Below are 10480 nucleotides of genomic sequence, written 5' to 3'. Positions count from 1 at the left end.
ATCTGATTTCCTGTAGCAGAAGATACAAAATCCTCTTGCTTAGACACACCCCAACAGCAATACTGTGTCTGTTTCACCATAAGAGTGTGCAGCTTACACTATAGTCTAAATAGCATATTGTATTTCTAGGTGTGCCAGTGTCAGTTTATTGGGCTAAGTAATTAGATTACACTGGATCTATAGGATATTTTGTGTCAACCCCATTTTCAAACATTGCAAGACAAAAGAGTACGCAAGAGTACTCCATTTTTCTTTTTTACAGAATTCTCTAAAACTTTATAGTAAACTCAAATTTAATGTAAATTAAGTAGCCATATTTTTTGAGAATATTTTTAAATTTTAAGTTCTGCTATTAGGAAATCAGGACAACAATGTTTATTTCTAACAGCAGTACCGCATGCAAAAAATTTTTTTAATGCAATACTGTGATGATACAATTGAATCAAATATTTGATGTGCTCAGAAACATGTTCTGTGTGTATTATAGAGAAGCCTTTCTTTTTTTAAAAAAATATTTCCTGTGACACATACTCAGAGAGGGGAAGATTTTATCACAGTAACATTTCACTTTAAAGTAAATAAATAAAATGAAGAAATGTGCTTTTGCCTTTTGCACATTTTAGATACATTTACTTTCTGTAATTCCTGGAGATAAAAGAATGAACTGTACCAGCAAAGTCTTGAATGCATACATCAGAGGAAATAGTGAAGTAGAATGTGTTCAGGGAACAAGGAAACAGAAAATAGGGGTAATAATGTTCTTTTTTTTAGTAGAGGGGAGAATCAAAATTAAATATCAAACCTTGTTTTTAAAGTTTAAAAAGTGAGCAGACGTGCTTGATACTGGCATATAGATAGAAAAGCAAGCAACACCATCTGAAAATCGCCACCTAAGACCCTTACTAGTTTTGTAAAGTTTATATTTACTGGTGTTCCTTCTGCCTCTTAACTAGGTTGGAGCTGTGTTTGGACGAATAGCTAAAAGGCTTCCAAATCTGTCCCTGTGCTCCAGTAGATAGAACAAAGGCAACAGGTTTTTACAAATCAATTTAGCTCAGTATTTTCTTTTTTTTTTTTTTAAATAATTTTTATTCAATTTTCAATTTTAAAGACAAAAACAAACTTACATAAAAAAAAATCAAAACAAAGGTAAAACAAACACAAAACAAAACAAAACACAACCAAATTTTCATCTCCTTCTTTCAATGACTTCCCCGCACTCCCCTGCCCACCTTCCATTTTCACTACATAGCTCAGCAAATTATTTATTAGATCTCTTAAAAATTATTCAATTCTTTCCTTCCAATTTATCTTTTCCCCCTTTTTAACTTATCATAATTTTACATGTTCCCTTTCCCATATTGGATCTATTCTCCAAGGTCGGCCTAGTTTCTCTCCCACAAACTCATCTTTTTTTTTTTTTTAAATATTAAATCTAAAATCATAATATTTCAGTTCCAAATCCCAGGTTTTTACCACCCCAAATTCCCCTCCCCCCTTAGCTCAGTATTTTCTAATGATATGCAGCACCTCTCCAGGATTTCAGACAGGTCTTTCCCAGCCCCACCTGGAGATGTCAGGAATAGGTGCTCTGCAACTGAACCACAGCCCTACCGTGATGTCAGACACCCCTCAAGGTGTTTTATGGCCCTGAAAGACAATATAAATATCCAGTTAAGTTTTGCATCACCAGAACAGGGATCAATGTGGTTTTAAATGATTTTGCCATCTTTACAAATCTGCCCAACCCTTCAGAGCAGCATGACACATGATATAGGAATATCACCTCAATACCTATTCCACTGACAAGGCGCTGCTGCATCAAAGAGCCTTAATATCAGTGGAGGCACACTCATTGGGTGCAGCCAAAATGTCTCAATTGCTTTAGCCTAGGGTAGCTGGAAAACTAAAGTGCACTTCTGTAATTCCTAATGAGGTTATGTCTGGGTAAAAAGGACTCCTGTGGTTGGAGGCTGTATTCTTCTAAATGCCAGTTGCTGGAAACTACACGCAGGGAGAGTGCTCTTGCACTCAGTTCCTGCTTGCAGGTTTCTCATAGACATTTGGTTGGCCATTGTGAGAACAAGATGCTGGACCAGATGGGCCACTGGCCTGATCCAGCGGGCTTTTCTTGCGACTGCACACAAGGAAAAATGGACACTTCTTTCCTTCCTTTTGCCTCTGCCACCCATATTTGAATTCGGAATGATTTGGCTGGTTGTGTTAATTCCACACTATTGCATGTCCAAAACACTACACAGATCATTTATTTTCTAGATTTACGAATGTTTAAATGTCATCTACCCCTTCATGGATCACTGCCTCGCCGTGGCGAAGGGGCTTGAATAACTCTGAGAAGCTATGAACTATGCCGTGCAGGGCACCCAAGATGGACAGGTCGTAGTGGAGAGTTTTGACCAAACGTGATCCACCTGGAGCAGGAACCGGCAAACTACTCCAGTATCCCTGCCAAGAAAACTCCATGGGCCTGAAGACAACAGGCCTGAAGCTGAGACTCCAATACTTTGGCCTCCTCATGAGAAGAGAAGACTCCCTGGAAAAGACCCTGATGTTGGGAAAGATGGAGGGCACAAGGAGAAGGGGACGATGGAGGACGAGATGGTTGGATAGTGTTCTCGAAGCTACCAGCATGATTTTGACCAAACTGCGGGAGGCAGTGGGAGACAGGAGTGCCTGGCGCGCTCTGGTCCATGGGGTCACGAAGAGTTGGACACAACTAAACGACTAAACAACAACAAATGCCATCTTGGACTGTGTATAGAAGAGGTATGAATTAAAAGAAGCACACACACACGTTGAAACTTCATTTCAGCTCTGATAATCCTGACCGGAATTAGGAATGCACTACCACAATGAGGCCACTCAGTGAGTGTTTAGCAAAACGTCACAAAAGGAGTGCTCTTCCACTTTTTTCTGCTCATTGTGCAACCTTAAAACTACTTTCAGAGGAAGGGAGGCTTGAGAAATTTCACTCAACACGTAGAGGGCTTCTTGGGGAAAAGAACGAACTTCAAATCAAGTCACATGGATGTATCCCGTAAATGGAGACCATAAAGCTCTTTCCTAACACTGACCTATTGGTTTCTAAGTAGCTCTATTACTCTGCTAAGTCAACATGCTAATACTATTGTGCCGACTGCCATCTGAAAGTTTTCCTTTTATAGGCAAGGATCAAGCTCTGCTTCTAAATACTTGTTTGTTTTGGGCAACGTGACACCAGCACATGTCTGAGAATAACTACTACATGCTTCAATCCTATGTAGAATAAAACTTAAATAGGAATTACTTGCAAGTTATCAAGGTTAGGACTGTACTGCTAGTGACATAATGTGAAAAGTGAAATAATGGAGTTAGTAGTCAAAATGCCTTGGACTGCAGAATATAAAACTTAGGACTAATACAATCAGAATTCTTTTCAACATTCCAGCCTTGGCAAGCCCACACTTTACTCTCTATGCTTCTACTCTTCCCACTATTTTCCTCCTCTTCCAAATAAATTCCAAATTACACCAAAATTCTGTATTTCAACACGGGATGAGATTCAATGTTTAGTAAACTTTTCGCTTAACTTTTGGACACTTGGGTGTGTCAAAACTCTAAAATGGCACTTATTTTTCCAATGGCAAAAATGCACAGAATTGCTTACTTTGCAGCTAGAGAAGACAACGCAAACCCACAAAATACAATTAAGTTCCACATACGTTAGAATTTTAAATGTTTCAAAGACAGGCAGTTGTCAAAATCTGGCTGCATTGCCAGCAAGTTATAAAACCTCAATCTAATATACACAAAGATACAAACTCCATATGCACAGTGAGGATGTATATTGTTTATTTACCGTCAGTAATTTACATAAGGCAAATATTAATAGTTGGAACACCTGCAATGTATGTACAGAGAGCAACATAAATCTCAAAGAGGCTTTCGTCTATTAGTAACCAAACCATTTTAAAATTATGCCTTTAAGACCTTTAGAAATAATTTATTGCTGATGCTGAACTAAGGCAAGAGGGATTTTTTTTTTACAAAGTAGCAGATTCTCTTAGTCCCTGGAAAGTTACAAAAGTTACAAATATAAAAAAAATGTAAAGCCACAAAACACCCCACATTTATACAAAGCTAATACAAATCCTGGTTTCATTAGATAAATATTATGTGAGGTTGTTACCAAATATATTTTTAGAGAAAAGGTTTCTAGAATGTAAGCTCTCAATGTTCTTGAAGAATGAGAAAGCAGTTTTAAGTAAGTGGCAATTTGCTTTCAAGTACAAGATAAAAGAAAACTGCAAATGGCAGTATTACAATGCTGTGTCATCTTTACAAGTCTGGTCTTAGGGATGTCTTTGTTGTGGTACCAGAAAAGGCCTATTAAAAAAACCTGGTCTTTGTGCAGTTGACTCTAGCACAAAGAAAATCTAATCAGGGGCTCAAGCAAGAATTTGCTGCCAATGAATTGGATGTGGACTTAGTCATGCTTAGAACAGATCCACTGAAATCATTATGGGAAGAGTCCCATAATTTTCCAAATATGACCAAGTCTGGATTCAACCTAGGCTGCTTCTTAAGATAAGTTTCCAAATAATCTTACAAGAAAATCACATTTGGTTTAAGTGAAAAGCATCTTGAGAGTGTGCAACCATCACCTTGTCTTCAAAGGCTGTTTTCAAAGTCTCCCTCTATAGTTTTTGGGTTCTTCAAACTGCTCTCCCACACTGCAGTGAACTTTTCAAGAAGCCTGAGAGTGGGGCAGCAGTAGTCCCATCTTGTACTTCACTGAGAAAAGAGGGTTCTTTAAGCTTTGAAAAGTGGCAGTTTATACAGTGCTACTCCAAAATAAGGCATGAGGCTAAAGTTAAGACTGTTTTTTTGTTGTTTAAAAAGATCAGTTGCCTTAATTTTTCTACTGAATTTTAAAAAGAATTTTGACATTCAATGTTTTATTTCAGATTTTTGTTGCAGTCTAAAATATTATATGCAAGATCACTCCATGTTTATTCCACGGAGGTTAGAATGAAAATTCTACTCTCTAATTTTACTTAAATACAAATCCCGGAATTTGCAAAAGCAATTTGGAAGCATTTTGTTAAGCGACACTTGAGAAAAAGTGTTCTTACAAACCAGCCCTGTATTTGAAGGTGACATCTGAAAATGTAAGGTTCTACCAAACTAGACATGACACACAGTTGTGTGTATCTTTCCCATTACTTTTTTTGAAGTTGCCATGAAAGGTTAAGCGGATGAGTAGCCAGGGGCTGCTTCACTCTTTTCCCTCTAGCCGATTTTCCTATCAAAATGACACCCCCACCACCAAGCTGTGGAGGAAAAGCAGCTGTGTATGTGTGAGACTGAGTGGGAAAGCTGCCAGCGGGGAAAGGACCACCCCTCTCCTCCCTAGTTCCCTTAATTAAATTTGCAGCCCCACCCCCAAATGTCTCCTTTTGGTTAAAAAATCCAAATACTCCAAATCTCTCCACTTCTAGCAATTCTTCTGGAGTACAATGGAAAATTTGTGCACCACACACTTTGAAAACTATACCCATTAGCAATATTATAAAACTGAACCAATGAAACCATTTTGTTTCTTCCTATTTGCTTGTATTTCCACACAAATCATGATTTGTTAACACATTTAAAAACAAATACTGCCCTTAACTATCTATATATTACTTAGAAGACTAGCAAAAAGCGCTTAGCATACTGATTTTGATTGACTCCTGAAAGAATACAGGAGTGGGAGAAATATTATCCTCAGAACACCTACACCTATACTGTTACACTTCAGAATATCTGAGTGGGTGGTTTCATTTTTATTTTTAGTATTTTCTAGCAAATATGCAACATCTCTGTGCTGTAGCTAAGTTTAACCTGGTAATGGAGTCCCCACCCCACAGAAGGCTACAATCTGAAACATTGGCATTTGTGTTAAGGCCACCGCAAGGTAAAGCAATTAAGAGGCACTTTAGGTTAAAGGATTCTGCATCAATTAACAGTGTTTTCTGATGCTGTAATAGGCTCACTATTCCACACTGAGCCTGTTCTATTAAAGCACTTAATTGGCACGAGCTCTCAAGTTACCTGGATCTAGACAGCAAAACTAAATTGGTTTCAAACCTATGGATTTCACTGACTGACTTTCTTCCACAAAGATTTTGGAATTACAATAGCAATGCATCAAATTTGGCCTGTGTAACAAAAAAAGGGGGAACTGTGCTGCTAATCTCTGATCATGTTAACCATTAAAACATTTATGAGAGTAAAGCGTTAGAACAGGCATAAGTATCCATTGCTTTTGTAGATGTTCCCTTTAAAGCATAGCATAAAGTTACGTTTACAGTTAACTTGGAAATCCAGAGTAACTAGTAGCATATGGGCTTTTAAACCAAGACCTGAGAAATCAAAAATGTCACTAGCCTCCTCAGAATTGAGATGAAAAAAGGCAGTTAGTTCCACAAAACGGTTGTGTTTTCAGTGAATGAGGTGCTTACAAGGCTGAGTTATTGAGGTGTGCAGCAACTGAGGTGGAAAGTGGAGGCCTTTTAAAATTTCACTGTCTTGCAATATGGCATTTCAAGGTTATCATTCAGTTCCCTTATAATTTTTGATAATCACTTTCTGCCTTTTTGGCCAGCAATATAATATTCAGTCCTGTATGTTAATACAGTTATGTGCATTCTCAGTATTGTCAACACTATAGATGCACCTGACATCTATAAACACTGCTGCTGCTTAACAGAAACAAATCTCTCGCTTGGTTTCCTCCATCATCCAAACCATAATGTATGAGCTAACTGAACAACAACAACAATCCTCAAGGAACATTCTTAAAACAGTTAATTCACAGCAACTGGCAGACATCTAAAGCTGCAAACAGCTGTGCGATTTAAGCTAGTTAGTTCCAAACTTAAAGCATAGATTTTTTTGTCAAACCACATGATCTAACAATGACCAATTAAGATCAGAAGTCCCTTTGCGTGATTCTTTTTGATTAAAAAATTCCCGGTTAGCGGACCTCCTTTCTGGTACCATTTGGCGAACATCCTATATTGGCATGGAAGCAAAAATGCATTTGTAAACTTCAAAGACAGCTTAATTATTTGACAGGGTGGAGCTATTTGCCACAAAGAACTGACGGTGGTGGTTGGCCAAGCTTGGAGAGCAGTCCAGAGTTATACAAATCTCTTCTATAGCCCTTTCACATGCCAAAACTGCTTTTTAAACTTAATGAAGTTTCCGAAGTAAATTCTTTAAACTGCATGTCTACAAGTTACTTGTTATTGGAGTACAGGCTTTGTCAGGCTGAAGAGGGAAGAGGTTAAAACTTGTGAGTTAGCTTTAAAAAAGTTGAGGTCTGTTAAGAAATGAAAACTCTTTCAAGACACGAGATATAGCGGAAAAGATTTAAGCCTGAATTTTGAGAGAAGTTGGCAACTAACTGGAACAGCAGCAGCTTTACCCCACACATCGTGAGGTCGGACAAAACCTTTTTCCAACTCCTGCTGTAAACTATTAACACAAATCAAAGTTTTTTGTTGTTGCTGCGCATCACTGTAGCATGAGCTGCTTGAGGTTGTCATGAAGGATGGTATCCTTTACATCACGGAATACCAGGCGGATATTTTCTGTATTAATAGCAGTGGTGAAGTGGTTGTACAAGGGCTTCTGCTGCTGCTGGTCCCGGCGTTTCGTGCGAAAACAATCCACCAGGAATTTTTGGACGTCTGTTAAGTTGTGGGGATCCCCTTCAAACTCTGGGAAATAGTCTTTGATGCTCACTTTTTGCACTTTTTCCTCAAGTAAGTCTGTCTTGTTTAGGAAGAGGATTATGGAGACATTGCTGAAAACCCGGTTGTTGACTATAGTTTCAAAAATGTTCAGAGATTCTGTAAGGCGATTTGTTAGTCGATCCTCCATAAGTACCTGGTCGAATTCACTCGATGAAACCAGGAACAATATAGAAGTGACGCTGTCAAAGCATTCAAACCAACGTTTTCGCTCTGACCTTTGGCCACCTACATCAACCATCTTGAAGGGAACATTTTTAATCTCAAAATCATACTCATGAATCCCTTTTGTAGGTCTTCGTGCCAGTAGAATATCTTGCTGGGAGGGAAGATAGTCCTAAGAAACAAACAAACAAACAAACAGCCAAAGTTAATTAAGGTGCTGTGAATGGTACTGAACATTAAAATGAACTGCCCTGGAATGTTTGAAACAAAAGATTTTATCATCCTTTGTTATCTAAATGTTTTTTTTTTTAAATAACTCAGTAGTTGTGTGTACGATACAGTGCCAAAAGTATAATGAGAATGATACCATTCTAAGTTTATCTCATTTAATTGATTAAAAAGTTTTCAGTGACAAATATATGGTTTCAGAAAGAGAAATTATTGGGGGCAGGGAGAGAAGAGAAGGGAACCATTTTCTATGATTGTGTTTCATTCAGGAAAGCACTTACCTAATTTCTAACATTCTACAAAGTTAGCTATATTATTAAGTAACTAATAGTGTGTCTGAACATTAAATAAAGCCCCTCATAAACTTAAATTCATAGAATTTAAAGTTGGAAGGGACCCTCAGGGTCATCTACGTCAACCCCCTGCAATGCACTTGAGAGAAAAAATATAATTCTTTTTTTTTTTTATAAATATTTATTAAAGTTTTTAAATATAAATGCACAAATAATAAACAGTCTTACTTCTATCACAGACATAATTTCATCACTTCTTTGGACTTCCTCACGTCTCCCGCTCCCATTTACATCGTTAAAAGTTTTTTCCAAACAAATTATCAACTTGTTTACAATCTCATGTCCACTCATTCAAATATAATCTAGCACTTCTTCCAAAAAATTTTATGAAAAAATATAATTCTTCCCTGTGGAGATTGATCAAATTATACCTTGTCATCTTGAAGATTTCTAACAGGAGCATTTTTTGCAAAGCAGAATTAAAATGCTAACATATCCTAGCTGATTTGTTCTAATCAAGAAAAGAAATACAGAATACAGAATACAGAATAGCTTTATGGACAGAAAAGGACACAGCTTGCTACTTTTCAATCTTTTTGGCTATGCAGATTTGTAATGCTATTTCTTCTCTGCATAATATCGTTCAAGTTTAGGATCTTTATCTTTCAGAAGCAGACACCTAAGCCCAGAATAATGCTGCTTAACAAGCAGAAGAATGTGGAAGACAAACACGGGAGCTGAAGAAAGGCGTGTGCTGCTTGATGTGAAGGCAAGATAGATTGAGAAATGCTGGGAGCTTTCCCTCCTTCCCAAGACGCTTGTCACGACTTCGCTGCTGCTGGGGCCTAAAACCCAATTCAACAGGCTCACTCCCGCTACACAAGATTAACCAACTCAACTAAAACAGAACTGTCTAGCTGAAAAGTGATTATGGCTCAATTTGCACTTCATGGTAAGCAGTAAGTCAGGGGTCAGCAATCTTTTTCAGCCGTGCACTGTCGCTCAGACCATGTGGTGGGCCGGACTATATTTTGGAAAAAAATTAAAATGAACGAATTCCTATGCCCCACAAATAACCCAGAGATGCATTTTAAATAAAAGGACACATTCTACTCATGTAAAAACAAGCTGATTCCCGGACTTTCCGCAGGCCGGATTCAGAAGGCGACTGGGCCGCATCCGGCCCCCGGGCCTTAGGTTGCCTACCCCTGCAGTAAGCCATGGCTTGCCGTGAATAAGCAATGTGCTCAAGCACACTGCTCAAATTGCTCCTGCTTCATCGTTCCATCCAGTCTAGAGATGTGAGAAACAACCATGAAACCTAGGCTTAGTGTTAACATGCAAACCTGCATTGGTAGTTTGTTTCTCTCCAAACAAATCATAAACAGAAGTCAGGCTTTGTTCCTTACTTACCCATTAATGTTTAGAGATAAAACAAACCATGAGCACTGCTTTGCTCATAACACTAAGCCAAGGCCTGTGTTAGCTTCCACCTTTTTTGTATGCCTTTGGAGCTTATAAACAATTCTATAATCCTGATGGAAACTGTGGCCCTGAAGACGCTGTTATTCGCTTTACTGTGTTTTAGAGCTGCCCAAGAACTGGGCAACATGCAATTTGAGCAGACGAAAAACACTATTAGCATCAACCATAGCACTCTGAGTTAATGGAGGAAGCTTAGTAGAGGACGCCAATGACTACTGAACACAAACACTACATAAGCAGTTTGTTGGCATGTTTTCTCACTTTTAATTTGCAATATAAATTAACTTTCAACTGTTACAAGCTGTTAAATAAATAAAAACATTCAAAACATACCAGACTGCTTTAAAAATCAATGAAGTTACACTTACTTGTTCCCCAAGTTTATCCAAGTTATCCAGAAAATATTTCACAGATTCCCCCTAAAATGAAGGAATTGTACAGTTAATTGCTTTTCATAGGTAATATATGAATACAACTATCTAATGCAAATTAGATAAAGCAGGTATA

The 10480-nt window shown here is 38.0% G+C and overlaps 1 protein-coding gene and 1 long non-coding RNA gene across 2 annotated transcripts in view; one reads left to right on the top strand and one right to left on the bottom strand.

The window, feature by feature from the left end:
* Nucleotides 1-3830: 3830 nt before the first annotated feature.
* Nucleotides 3831-10480, bottom strand: part of GNA13 (G protein subunit alpha 13) — a 31307-nt gene continuing 24657 nt past the window's right edge. The window contains exons 3-4 of the mRNA XM_081849988.1: nucleotides 10342-10392; nucleotides 3831-8139 (exon numbers count right to left, since the gene is read on the bottom strand). Coding sequence (XP_081706114.1) covers nucleotides 7564-8139; nucleotides 10342-10392 — 627 coding nt within the window. The 3' untranslated portion in view covers nucleotides 3831-7563. The remainder of the gene's footprint in view (nucleotides 8140-10341; nucleotides 10393-10480) is intronic.
* Nucleotides 8888-10305, top strand: LOC309335164. Its single transcript, XR_014153413.1, has 2 exons — nucleotides 8888-9440; nucleotides 10077-10305. It is a non-coding gene; the product is annotated as an uncharacterized lncRNA (long non-coding RNA).

The sequence above is a fragment of the Podarcis erhardii genome (assembly GCF_964252035.2).
Source record: "Podarcis erhardii genome assembly, chromosome: 2".
Taxonomy (NCBI): domain Eukaryota; kingdom Metazoa; phylum Chordata; class Lepidosauria; order Squamata; family Lacertidae; genus Podarcis; species Podarcis erhardii.
Note: the sequence above shows the minus strand (reverse complement) of the source record. Positions and strands in the feature narration are given on the sequence as shown.